Consider the following 14,209-nt stretch of genomic DNA (forward strand, 5'->3'; position numbering starts at 1 on the left):
TTGATGCCCATACTTCAGGAAACTCCCTTTAAAGATGCATATATTCAACCTTGGATCTTCAGGCAGTCACAGCCCATCAAAGACTGACTTGCAGAGACACATGCCTAAAGGTCGTGAGGCACAAGCCCCACAGCAGCTCTCTCCTTCAGGTAAATTGGCCAAGCGGTCAACCCAGCTACCTCCAATCACACATCACTGGATTAGAGGGTGACTAAGCAATCAGCAGAGCTACCTTCAATTACACAGCACTGGATTAGAGTGCTAAGGTTGCTCAGCTACATAACACCCCGTCCATGGTGCGTAAGCAGTAAGCACCTGAGCCAGTCCCCTCAAAGGCAAACACTGCTATTTCAGGCTGCCCATCCTATACAGTGGCAACATCTAATGCATCATTGGTTATAATTTTGCCAGGGGGCCTTGTGCAGACATTAACGTGTGAAAGATTAGATCTTTCGATATACACACAAAGATGACAAGGATTTTTATGATTCTAATGAAGTATTAACCAATTACATTGTACAAGCCCCCAAGCCCATAGAGGCACATGGCACTGAACACGATCCTCCTGACCAGGCCCTGCAAGTCACACATCACTGGACTGTAGTGCCAAAGATCTCGACCCTGTTCCATACTGTCCCACATCACAATCTCCAAACCCCTGATCCGGTCTCCTTCACGTACAGATCACTGTTCTCCTACATACATTGGTTCGGAAGCACCTAGTCAGTGACGGCTGGTATTTAACGGTGTTAGGGGGTCGGGGGAAATTAAGAAAAAATAAACACCTACCTGTCTGCTGCCTCCTCTTCTTCGCCCACTTCCAGGGAAGGAAGTACCTGGCTACAGCATCCCGATAGCCAATCATAACGCTGCAATGCAGTATTGTGATTGGTCTGACTGCCATGGTTTGGCACTCAGTCAGAGATGGGGGGGGGCAGGGTATGTTCTCCATGCATGCTGTAATGCAGCCTGCATGGAAAACCTGCAAAGTGCACATGATGGTTTGACCAGCCAGAGACGGCGGCCAAAGCGTCCTGCGCACTTGGAGTGGGCAAACCACTCCTCCCCTGCCCTGTGAGCAGAGCAGCCCCACCCCAACCGAGCTGAGCAAGGAGAAAAAGAAAATGATAATAACAGTGAGTTTTCATTTTATTTTTTCCTCTTTGACCTGCACAGTGGGGCGACGCTCCTCCGCCTTAGTGGAGGAGCCGCCACTGCACCGAGTTACATTTTACAGTGTTCAAGCTCCTGACTCAAGATCCAAAAGGCAGCACCGAAGCCTGTTGCCTAAAATCATCAGCCATATATCAAGTTATTCACCCAAACTCCTTCAGTCACATAGTGCTCAGTTTGTAAAAGGATAAGTGCTTGGGCCAACGTTTTGCTCAGTAGCTCGTGTCTGGCGCTTTCAAAAGTTGAGGTGCTAAATCCCCAGTCTGCGTAATTTTAATTCCTCCTCATGCCTCTTTAATCCACCACCCCTCGCTTCCTGCTTCTTTATCTCACTCCTGTGGGTTATTTTTCAAGCCGGCTTTCTCTCTTGGTCACTGTTTTCCATCTTTCTCTTCCTCCTTCTTTCCCTCTTTTGTGTTTTTCTCTTACGCAAAAAGGAGTGCCATGGGAACCACCGGCACAAATGAAGCATTGCAACCATGTATCATAGGGACACAGCGCCCAGGCCATCAACCATGTTGCATTCGGTCACGTACCACTTGATCACCATGCTCAAGCCTCAAAGATGCCATGATATATAGAAAACTGAGAATCCTGACGCACACACTTAGCTTCTGTCTCCCTTCCCTATGTACAGCACATTAAACCCTAGAGTCCTAGACTGAGATATGCCTTAATCACACAAGGAGAGCATCGCTATCTCATCCTCCATCTTCTGCGAGGTTTGTTTACTGCCAGTGCTTGCCTAGTTATAAGTTAAATAAATTACTGATTACAGACCACATGATGAGTATCAACGTACCTAGACCGTACAGGTAGCCAAAACTTAACCAGGCCTTACAAGTGGCTAACAATTTGCCAGGTGGGCTTGTCTAGACTGCAGTAGCATTCGCTTACCATCCCTTACATAGCCAGCCCATCCCTTCCGTACCCAGGTTACAGAGGCCTTTACTTGCCACAGCAGTAAGTGCCCTTTCCTACTCAGACTGGATATATGGCTCAGACTTACCCAGGCTGTACAAACTCAATGCACCATAGTCAAAGAAGAAACAGATATGCCGTGCCCGCACAGACATAACGCTGAAGGTGTGAGCACAGGTTGAGGCGAAGGGGTAGAGGCAGCAAGACACCATGTAGAGCACCAAGGGCCAGGCATAGCGGTCCGTCCAGACGTCCAGCGTGTAGAGCAAGGCCAACAACTTCCATAGGAAGTACCTAAGAGCAGATAAGGCTATGAAGTGGATATCTAAACACTACTATACAATATAATTCAAGCTGAGCCAAACCCAACAACTTCAACAGCGAGTACCCACAGGGCAGACAAAAAGACCTTAGAGCAAAGGAGTACTTGCTGTGCAGCCAAGGCAAGGCGACCTTTACAGGGGGGTGGAACAAACAGACAATTGGTCTCAGAGAGGATCGAGCATTGAGGAAGGGGGTCCTGAAGTATATGGGGTCCCGAGAGGATAAGAACATCTTTGGTTTCAGCCCAGGAATATCTGGGGTGTCTAGGGATGGGCACTGAAATTGTAGGGCTGTTGACGATAGGCTTCTGAGCGAGTGGGCGCTGAAGGTGTAGACCCATAATGAGGTGAAGACCATGAGGAGATGTGGACCTCTGGGATTGAGGTCACCAGGGGATAACCCCCACTGACAATGAAGGTCTGATATGAGGTATAGGGATGGGACCCCGAAATAATCCTGTGCATTGGGATGAGGGCCTGAGGAGTTGGAGTCTTAAGGGGGAAGAGTTCATGAGAGTACTCTTTAGATGAAGCTTTGGGATGACAGGGACATTTGGGAATAAAGTACTGAAATGTGAGAGGGCCCTTGGGATACCAAATTCTGGGGTTGTAGTCCAAAAATATGCCTGCACCCTTGGAATGGAACCCTGAAATTATTGGACTATAGGAGATGGTGGCAGAGGAGATAGTTCCATTAGGGGAAGACCCATGAGATCAGAATAACATATGACAGCTCTCTCGCGAAGGGGCCTTGGGAGTGGAGCCAAGTATGCAGAGGCCTTGGAGGATGACTCAATAAAGATGCCTCACAGGTGCTGGAAATCTTGCAGAAACTTTCCTTTCTGAGTCTGCAAGTAAACTTAGGATCAATTAAAGCAGATTCCTCACCAGGTGGGCAGAAAATGTGTCCAGATGTTCAAAGTTTCATTGGTCATGTGAAAGACGCTGATGATGCAGTCAGTAGCAGAAGATCTTGGGTGACGGTACCCGAAGAGGATGCTGTCCTCGTGGAATACCTGCAAGGAACAGAAAGCAGTGGTCAGTGGTGAGCCAAATTGGTTAGACACCCTCGCCCTGAACCTGAGCAACCTAGCATGTCTCCTGCATGTCCACCCACCCGAAGCTACAGTTAATTGTTGATATTGAAGATCTACTGGGGCCACATGATTGGTGTGGAAGGGTCCCCTGGTGGAGCAGCAGATTGTTCTGCCCAGGGAGGCGAACTATGCCCTTGCGTGTTCAACAAAGCTAGGTGGGATTCAGGGAAGTTTCTTTTATCCCAGATGATGACGACCATTTGTGTTCCTCTATTAACTTATGAGACAGATCAATAATACTGTTGATTGGTCTCATGACATCTGAGCTCCATTCAAAATCATGACAAGCTGCATCGAGTCTTTCCTCAGTCATGAACATTTTAGGCCAGGACACAGAGACAGAAGGCATAGTCCAACAGAGGCAGCTCCTTGGTTAACTAAAAATCAGATACTCAAACTAGGATGATATACTTGGAACCTTGGAAGACGTATAGCGTTACTATGAAACTTGATGCGCGTTTGGGAGGGGCGGGTTTTCAGTTCTTCTTAATTAATGTTTAGCAGTGGAAGGGCTGTGCTACACTGCCATATATACTCTGTATATGTAATATCCGAGGCTATACCTTTTCTCAGTATTTATTGTAATTAATTGAGTATCCAGCCTTTGCCACACCTCATGTTGTACTTTCTATGCTTTAAACCAATGAAATGTGTTTTAAAAAAATAAAAAATAAATTAAAAAAGGAGGCAGCTCCTCGGTTTGAGTGGAGGAGCAATGCCCTACAAGCCAGAGCTGAAAAATAAAATGGTAATAACGTTAATTTCTTACCATTTTAAATTTCAGCAATCAATCTGTCCTGACCTGAGTGACAGGACAGGGAGGGGACAGGGCAGCTGAGTGTCAGCAGGGAGCTGTGCGCTTTAAAATGTGCATGTCTCTTAGGCCGGCCTTCTTGTGATGGCCAGCCAGACATGCGTATTTTAAACTTCTCTAACCCAACTGTCTTAGACAGCAGGGCTTGTGAAAGTGCAGGCCTCCAGTGCTCTAAAGAGCGCTGAGTGAGGCCACTCCAACTAATCTTGGCGCTGATCTCATGCTGATGAGAGCAGCATCAGGATTGATTAAGGGATTTGGCTGGGTCCCACGGAAGACGACTGGAGGAAGAGGACTTTGCATCGCGCCTCCAGATAAAACTTTTTTTTTTATGCTTGCTCCCCCTCCGGCACACGACCCTCGATGCCACTGCGGCCCAACACTATGCAGCTTTAGATTTTGAGCTGCTCTCCATTGTTACTGTGTGCGACAACTCCCTGTAACAGCTTTACACAGAACTCCAATTATCCAGCCAGCTATATATGCCTGGCTGTGCCCACAAGAACAGGGCAGTGCTGGCTCCTCTGCTAATGGGGAGGAGAGTCGCTCCCGCTACTCTTAGAGTAGTGAAAAGGGGAAAAATAAAATAAGGTCATAATTTTTTTTTCCACAACTGCGGGCTGGGTTAGGGCAGGCGGGACAAATGGCTCAGCGGAGTAGTGGTTTGCCCACACTTAAGTGCGCATGACTGCTTTGCTGGCTGTCTTGGCCAGACTAAACAACCGTGCACACTTTGCATATTCTCCACCAGGCTGTGCCTGGTGGAGAATATGCACAGACTACCTGTCCCCATCTAAGCATTGCAGCATTGTGATTGGCTCAGGGTAGCCTGTGTGCTTCCTGCAGCTTCTTCCGGATTAAAGTCTGTTAGATAAGCGAAGCAGAGAGAGGAAAGGAGGTGGAAAATGTACGTTATTTTAGATTTTTCAACTCCCTCCTGTTACCCTACCAGCCACCACTGGTATGGTGGCTGAGCCACACAGAAGGGAACTCAGCTTATAATCAGACACACAGAAGGTGGTGGGAGGAATGTTTGCAATAAGTCTAACCACTGGCAATCGCTCGGGTAACTTTCCAGCACATTAGTATTTTGCCCATCATGTCACCTCAGATGAGATCCAGCCTTATGCACATCGGTCTTGGTCCTGTTCCAACAGGAACACTCAAGCCTGAACTGACAGGCCAGTGGTTAGACGTATTGCAAGCATCCTCCCATCATCCTTTGTGTTTTAAATGTAACGCCCTAAGGGGACAACAGTTTGTCCAAATATGCGTTCTGTGCTCACTGTACCACTGGGACCAAGCTACAGCACACTGAAGAGCCCCAGTCAGGATGAGAGCGGTCTCGGGTTGTTTGTGTTTCTGTTCAGGGAGGATCTGCTTGACAGTTTGGGTTGCACTGCTGCTACTAAAGCAGGGTCCAGACTGATTTGCATATTGTTCAGTTTAATCTAGGGTGACCATAATTTTAAAGCAAAAAAAAATGGACATTTCACAAAAATAGAAGGACTATAATTTTACGTCAACCTAGTGCACAGAATGACAGCGCTCCTCAGCGGAGAATTACAAAACAGGCAGTAAAATCATACATAAAATGCTATTTTTAAATCCAGTAGCTTGCCTGTGAATTAAATTGCTTTCTTGGAACAGCTGCTAACTATCCCCGCTTTGTAAAACATAAATAACCCTCCCCCCCTTTTCAGTCGACCCTCTCCAAAAACCAGGACATGAGCTAAATTTCTCGAAATCTGCCCGGACAGCTAGTGAAAAACGGGGAGCGTCCTGGCAAATCCGGGATGCCTGGTCACCCTAGCTTAATCTGAAGTGGCATGGTGGGCAAAATAAGGATGGGTTGACATGCTACCCCAAGTGATTGCCAGTGGTTAGACTCATTACAAGCATAGCTCCCATCACTTTTTGTGTGTTTACTGGGGTGCCCTAAAGCAGGGTTCTAAGTTGTTCGTGTCAGATTTTAAGCATATCCCCTTTTAGATAAATGTAGCTATCTCAAAAATCTGACATGGATCCGGCCCTCCAGGACCGACTTTTGAGAGCCCTGTGCCTCAATCATCCTTTCTAGTGTCTTTGCCGTGAGACTCACTTATGGGGACTTTAAATGTACTTTAGAAAACGTGCTTTGGGTTTCTCTCCTGATCTGAATCCACATCTGCTTGTTGTGCCCCAAGTTTCATCCTTGTTTTGCTTGTGGGTTTCTTGGTGCCTATCCAGCAGGAGGGAGGAGTGGATAGCACGGGACGGTGTGCTGTTATTAATAGTTCTCCTGTTGTGGCTTAAGCAGCAGGGCGGAGGCCCTTGTCTCTGTTGTTATAGTTCTTCGGAGCTCTGCTGGCCTGGCCCCCTGTGATGCGGCTCGGAGCTAGCTCCCGTTATACGCCTTAAAGCAGGGGTCTTCAAACTGTGGGGCGCGACCCCCATCGGGGCCGTGGAGCGATGCAAAGGGGGTCGCGCCTTCACAGTGTCACTTCTGCCCTGGCCTCCAGGGCTTCAGCCCCCCTCATCCCCCATCCTGTGTCTCAGCCCTGGCTGCTGCAGTGCAGCTCGCGCTCCTGGGGCCTCGGCTGGGCAGTGTCTGGAGCCTTATCTCCGGCCAGAGTTTTTCACAGGTCTTTAAAGACCATTAGCATATTTACATGCCTTTGTTAAGTGATTACCAAAGCTTAGTTTTTTTATGGTTCCAGTACCCCCTGGGCCCCCACTCTGCCTATTCCTTACATTTGTATTTTTACACTCACTGCTGTAGTGTGAGAATGCATTTAATGAAAAGAAATATAAAGTTGGGTAGCCAAAAGAAACATGCCTGCCGTGTGTTGATTAAAGAGCCTGCAAAGACATCTTCTGACACTAAATTGAGTTATAATTAAAAAAGTATGTATTAATTAGTTATGTGACTTTTCTGTCTTTATTCTCTTTAATTATTAGTCATGGATCATTGAGGCATCCTTGGAACACAATTAAAAGTGCTTTCTATGTATATTTGCTGTTCTAAGTATTCACAGATAAGTGCAAAAAATACAGCTGTAGGTGCCTGCTTATTTCTGGGCCATCAAAATAATGAGCTGGAAACCCTAATCATTAGTCTGGACGTTTGTTGCAGGATCAGCACATTATTTATTTCCTCCACCTTCGAAACCTGATTAATGCTATTATAGCAATAGTTTAACTTCTATCTGAAACCCTACGCTTCAAGTTTCTGGGAATGCACCCTGCTTTCAGACTACTCACTTCTCATTCTCGCCTTCACTTTCACATTCACCCTTCACTCCCAGCGATCACAATGCACTCATAGCGATCACCATGCACTCACAGCGATCACCGTGCACTCACAGCGATCACCGTGCACTCACAGCGATCACCGTGCACTCACAGCGATCACCATGCACTCACAGCGATCACCATGCACTCACAGCGATCACCATGCACTCACAGCGATCACCATGCACTCACAGCGGTCACCATGCACTCACAGCGGTCACCATACACTCACACCGATCACCATGCACTCACACCGATCACCATGCACTCACACCATTCACTCACACCATTCACCCGCTCACCCTGCACTCAGTGATCACAATGCACTCACAGCGATCACCATGCACTCACACTGATCACCGTGCACTCACACTGATCACCGTGCACTCACACTGATCACCGTGCACTCACAACATTCACCCACTTACCCTGCACCTACAATTGATCACAATGCACTCACACTGATCACCATGCACTCACACCATTCACCCGCTCACCCTGCACTCAGTGATCACCGTGCACTCACACTGATCACCGTGCACTCACACTGATCACCGTGCACTCACAACATTCACCCACTCACTCTGCACCTACAGTGATCACAATGCACTCACACTGATCACCATGCACTCACACCATTCAATCGCTCACCTTGCACTCACAGTGATCACAATGCACTCACACTGATCACAATGCACTCACACTGATCACCATGCACTCACATTCACCCACTCCCCCTGCACTCAGTGATCATAATGCACTCACACTGATCACAATGCACTCACACTGATCACCATGCACTCACACCATTCACCCGCTCACCCTGCACTCACAGTGATCACAATGCACTCACCCTGATCACAATGCACTCACACTGGTAACCATGCACTCACATTCACCCACTCACCCTGCACTCACAGTGATCATAATGTACTCACAGTGATCACAATGCACTCACACTGATCACCATGCACTCACAACATTTACCCGCTCACCCTGCTCTCACAGTGATCACTCTGCACTAAAAACTCGCTTGCATTGTTCACTCTGGACCTCACCCTGCAGTCACACGAGCACACTTCTCACCCTGCACTCATGTGACCCTTCACTCACCTGTCCCCCCCTTACTGCTCAATCTGTAGCTCACTCAAACAAGGCCACCACTAACCATGCACTAATTCGTCCCACTCTGCACTTACAGCCGAACCCAAATTCATATGGTCACCTCACTCACCCTGCAGTCACTCCTTTTACCCTACTCTCACACTGTTGCATTGCTCACCGTGCAGTCACATGGGCACTCTTGTCACCCACACAGTGCAGGAGGTTAAAGTGCCTGGTAAAAAGATGTGCCATGCACATCACAGAACTGAGTGAGAGTAAACTATGAGTAGCGCTATAAAAAAATGAAATGTTTGTCAGACAGATGCTATAGAGATATGAGGTGTATTGTTGGTGAGTGGTAGTGAGGGAATACATGGAGAAGGTGGAAAGACTGTTGCACCGTGTGCGACCAGTGCTTGGACAAGCCCTGGCTGGGAGTGTTAACCCCCCCCACCCCCGAAGTTCGGGTCTAGTGGATCCCCTGCTTCTGCCTATTATTTACATTTGTAGTGCGCTACTGTTACCAAAAGGGGCTAATAACCATCTGCCTGCAATGGGAGAGAGGGATCCGGGGTTGGGAGAGGAGAGAAGAGAGGGATAAGGAAGGGGGTGAGAGGAAAGGGGCATGGGTAAACTACTTAACTCTGCACAAGACCGCCACGGTTTGAATGCACCCTTGCTGCTCCCGGCCATGGCCAGGTGAGCTTCTAATGTGGCAGCGTGTATTCCTGCGGATTGGGAGGCCCTTCACAGAGGTTGACTAGACATCTTTCTGATGTTAATTGCTGTATTTTGGTTATAAACTGGTACTGATGGGGTGAAATCTTTCCTCAGTATTACTGTGTTTAAAGACATTCTAAATAATAAAGCAATGCTACCCCAAAATACGCAGCATCACAGAACATAATTTACATTTTCTACTCACACAATTTAGTCAAGCCTGTCGCATAATTTGGTCCTCACCTTCCTCATAACCTAGAGGTTTATTCATTTTTGTCAGGAGGGGGTCCTTAATTTTCAAAATGTTGACAGGGGGTCTCGGCATCCAAAAGTTTGAAGACCTCTGCCTTAAAGGGATATGACGGTCTCCGGAGGGACTCACACTGGCACCTGAAGTCCCACAAAACATACTACAAGGCTGAAGCCCACCCTATGAAGGGCAGTCACTGACACTATCTGTGACAGAGTGTTATATGGAGCACCCTGCTTCCGTCATCAGCCGGTCCCCCGGCCCCCCCACAGAATGCGGCCAGACCCCCACATCTCACACGGATCCATAGGCCGGAAGCGGGAGGGGACTCCCGGCGCTGCAGAGAAGAGCAGCCAGGGCAGTGGTGGGTCCGCCCCGCAGTAAGGCCGCGAGGGTACCGCACCGAGGTCCCTGCAGGCCCCGCAGCGGTGCTTGGGTAGATGCGCTGTGAGGCGCAGCCGAGTGCCACTGTCTCTGTGGAGACCTGCCGCCGCTGTCTGTCACTGTGTGTATTCCAAGCCACAGTGGACAGTGAGGCGCAAAGTTTTTGCTGTGCAGTGCAAATCAAACGCACAAGGACGTGCATTGAATATCAAAGTGTTCACTGGAGATCGCTGCGCACACTGCAATGGTCTGCGTATTCTGCAGTTAGCCGTGCAGCAGGTAGCGCGAGAACATGTTCTCACAGATTCCAGCGCGCAGGGCAGTGCGCAGAGACCGGACAGTGCAGCGCTCATGGTTCAGGGCGGATTGCAGCGGAGTCTGCAATGCAGCGGTTCGCGCAGCGCCCAGTGACGGCCCTGGAGCGCATCAGGCCTTGGAGACCTCAGAGGTTGAGTAGAGCACACAGGCGCAGCAGACACAGTGCAGAACGCAGCGACTGATGGCGTGAGAAGTCATTGGTATGATCCAGCCCAGGTGTCCCTCTTCCGGAGGATGGCAGGGTTTAAAAGGTGTGTCTGATGACCAACTTCACTTGAAGAAAAACCAAAGGTGGTGATGGACGGAGCGTTGACAATACAAACACTCACCCCAGTCAACGGATCTGGATTTAATCCATCACCTTCACTTGAACCCAGCAGGCAGGGGGCGAGGAACAGTGACCTGTGCCCACTGCATGGTCTGTGTCTTTGTGTCGGGGAGGCTGTCTGAGGCAGCAGGGCACTCACAATAGCACACTTTTGGGAATGTTCCTGACTTCTTTCACCTGGGTTGTAAATGAGAAAGGTGGTCTCTATTGTCCCTTTTTATGCTGCAATTGCGTTATAGAGCCAATTAGTTGTCTTAGCATGTGACATCTAAGCTTCTATTACACTTGACTTATATCACCACACTGATATGAATCTCTTGCAAGTGTATCAAGCAATACATTTGCTCACAGCAATATTATGGAACACACACTAGTGATGTTTTGATTTTAAACTCACCGTTGTAATACTTTTATAAAATAGTATATAACTGTTTTTGTGTGTACTTACTATATAATGGTGAGTTTCTTGATTTTAATTAAAAAAATTTTTTTTGTAATTTAAGATGTTCGGAGCTCCCCCGAATCACAGCCTGGGTTGTGAGAGCCACAACAGGCAGGAGGAGACCACTGAACAGTTAAAGGGAGAAGAGGGGGCAGCGAGCGGGAGATTGGACATCTCTAGAGAACAGAAGAAAGTGCATCATTACAGAGAGGAAGGCCGCGCAGCTCAGAGGGACAGGCAGCAAGGGAGAGAGGGGCGCGGGAGAGGGCAGGAGAAAGAGTGGTAAGACCATGGCACTCTTAAGGCAGCAGGGGAAGCCTGCAGCACGGCAGCCACCGAGCCCCACTTCGCAAGGTCACCATCATTGCAGTCCTTTGCTTCGCGGTTCTAAATCAGTGCTGTCCGGTGAGCCTCCATCGAGGCAACAAACACCCGCGTGACTGCAGCTCCAAGAACTCCGTGGGTGCCAAAAGAAAACAAACAAGGAGCTGAAAAGAGGTGTGCCGAGAGCATAAAGCCCAGTTACTCCACTAGACAAGGGGTGACCCCATGGGGGGCGCAGCCTGGGCACTGCTCAGTATTCCACTTACCTTGGGCACCTGCTGAATGCCGAGCAGCTTGGGCAACTTCCAGGTCAGCATGGCGAGGCTGAGGCAGGTCCCTTTCGAATCTGCTTTTTAAATCCGGGCCTCCTCCGCGGGGCGCCTCGCCCCCCTCGTTTCCCCGTGTCTTCCGACCCACCCGGCAGCACAGCGGACTGGTGGAGTCCGTCCGTCCGTCCTGGCTGCAGCCCAAGAGCACACCGTGCTGGGTCGAGCCGGAGCGCCGCACAGGCGGCGTCCCTATAGCAACCGTCTTAATCAAGGGAAGGGCCGCAGGTAACCGGTTCAGTCAACTCCGCCGACCAAACTTTGGCAAAGTGTGCGCCCCAGGCGTGCTCGTGCAGGGGCCCATGTTCAACAGGTCCTTCCGTCGGGGCGGTCAGGCTCCTGAGGAGGAGAGAAGAAAAAAAAACAAGACACAGCCCGAGGGGAGGCCTCGTTAAAGACAACAAGAGAATAAAATGTAGGAAGACATGAGAAGCGTAAAGATAACAGACTACGTGGGACTCTGAAGGAATAACATTCATCATCACACCCACGGCCAGGTAAAACAAGCAGTGGCATAGCAAAGATACCCAGGGCCATAATCCAAAAAAGCAAGGTCCTCCCCATCCCTCCCTCCCCATCCGGGGTGAGGCACTGAATTACAGCCATAACCCTGGGCTGACTACAACCGCTGCACTATACAGGCACGCCACGGGAAAGAACACACGCCTGCGTCTTAGCAATAATGAGAACGGAACACAAGCAAGACTGGCGGGTTCCTGGTTCTCTCACGCAGAGGGAATTCCAGGGGTACATCTGGCAACAACCGTGCTAAAAACGAGTGCACTAGCTAACTCATACGTCGCACAAACACAGCCACTCACGCATGCACATGCTCAGTTGCTCATATTGGTAGGTCACTCAATCGGGTGCACGCGGTCAGGTGGAGAAAGGTTTAGTACGCCAAAATTCAATAAAGCCTTATGGTAGGTTGTTGAACCATGGACTACTTGCTGTTGCCGTATTTCGCACGCGTCCCCATGGCTTGCCAATAAACATTTTTTAGGCCTGTCACACCCGTGCGGCAGCATTCCTCGCTGTGCGTAATCGGTAGGGCTGCATTCCCCGGTGTTTCGACGAGAGAGCTCACAGAGCCGCCACCCGACTCCTGCTCGGGGCCTAGAAAGTTCAGACCGACATTAGAGGGAGAGGGCTCTCGCGCCAGTTCCAAAGCGGGAAGCCTGGCGGGTCCTCGCTGTTTCTGCTAGGGTCTTCCTCTGAACACACTAGTGCATTGTGGGGCTTGTAGGCTGAGCTTGCTTCAATTAAAACAAGTTGTCTAGCACATCCAATAATGATTTGTAAAAAGTCAACAACGAGATACACGGTGTTCTCTTGAGATTGAGAAATCTTGCAGCACACCTCTGGTGAAAGTTAGAACACGTCCTGGACAGGCTGTGGTGCTTGATAAAAGGCAGGCAGTGATCTCCGTGTGCACTTATTTTTGGGGGCGGTATTTACTTTTCATTATCAGACTTCGACCCCCAGAGAAAGAGCCAGAGAGACGAGGAAAAAGAAGGTAATAAAAGAATAAAAAGGGAGAAAACTGAAAAAGAATCACCAAGGGTGATCTAGTCTAGGAGAGCAGTGTAGATGGGTGGGGGGGGGGGGGGGGGGGAAGAAAGAGGCATGAGGTGGAATCGAAAGTAGTCAGCCTTGTTATTTGGCAATCCCAGCATTCAGCAGCAATGACAGGGCTCTTACGAACAACTTTCAGCTCCACTCGCAGCTCACCCCTCCCTGCCTTGCTGCCTGGTATCGCTGTTATCCTGCCTTGCTGCCTGGTATCGCTGTTACCCTGCCTTGCTGCCTGGTATCGTTATTATCTCCTGCTTTGATTTGGTTGTGGACTGTGCCAGCTATTCGCGCCATTGGTCTCCTGCTTTGCTTTGGTTATAAATTGTGCCATTGGTCTGGTTTGTGCCGACGGCCTGCATTGTGTGCCATTGTTTTGCTCTGGTGACCGCGACCTCCTCTGTGCCTGATATCGCCCAGCATTATTTAGCCAGCTTGTTGTGCCCTTAGCCCGTCCCTGCCGCTGCTTCCCCATGGCCCCACCCCCTCTCCCTCCAGCTTCTAGCGACCTCCGCCCTCGAAACCCCGCTCCCGCCTCCCAGCTGCTCCTCCCTCCCACAAACAAACACTAGAGTGAACCCGCGAGTCAAGGAGCTGTGACCGTCCTGACCTGGTCAGAACCGGTCGCTCCACTCGCAGCTCACCCCTCCCTGCCTTGCTGCCTGGTATCGCTGTTATCCTGCCTTGCTGCCTGGTATCGTTATTATCTCCTGCTTTGCTTTGGTTGTGGATTGTGCCAGCTATTCGCGCCATTGGTCTCCTGCTTTGCTTTGGTTATAAATTGTGCCAGCTATTTGCGCCATTGGTCTGGTTTGTGCCGACGACCTGCATTGTGTGCCA

General features: G+C 49.5%; 1 protein-coding gene across 5 annotated transcripts in view; it reads right to left on the reverse strand.

Moving 5' to 3' along the window:
- PAQR5 (progestin and adipoQ receptor family member 5) overlaps positions 1-14,209 on the reverse strand; it is a 278,294-nt gene that overhangs the window by 64,429 nt on the left and 199,656 nt on the right. For 2 of the 5 annotated variants that reach the window (XM_086957947.1, XM_086957950.1), the window contains exons 1-3: positions 11,738-13,272; positions 3,306-3,433; positions 2,183-2,388 (exon numbers count right to left, since the gene is read on the reverse strand). In XM_086957947.1, the coding sequence (XP_086814073.1) occupies positions 2,183-2,388; positions 3,306-3,433; positions 11,738-11,788 (385 nt within the window). In that variant the 5' untranslated portion in view covers positions 11,789-13,272. Of the gene's footprint in view, positions 1-2,182; positions 2,389-3,305; positions 3,434-11,737; positions 13,273-14,209 lie in introns of those variants that run through there. The other 3 variants (XM_086957946.1, XM_086957949.1, XM_086957948.1) reach the window with 2 other exon arrangements.

This window comes from Lissotriton vulgaris, chromosome 2_1, assembly GCF_964263255.1.
Source record: "Lissotriton vulgaris chromosome 2_1, aLisVul1.2, whole genome shotgun sequence".
Taxonomy (NCBI): domain Eukaryota; kingdom Metazoa; phylum Chordata; class Amphibia; order Caudata; family Salamandridae; genus Lissotriton; species Lissotriton vulgaris.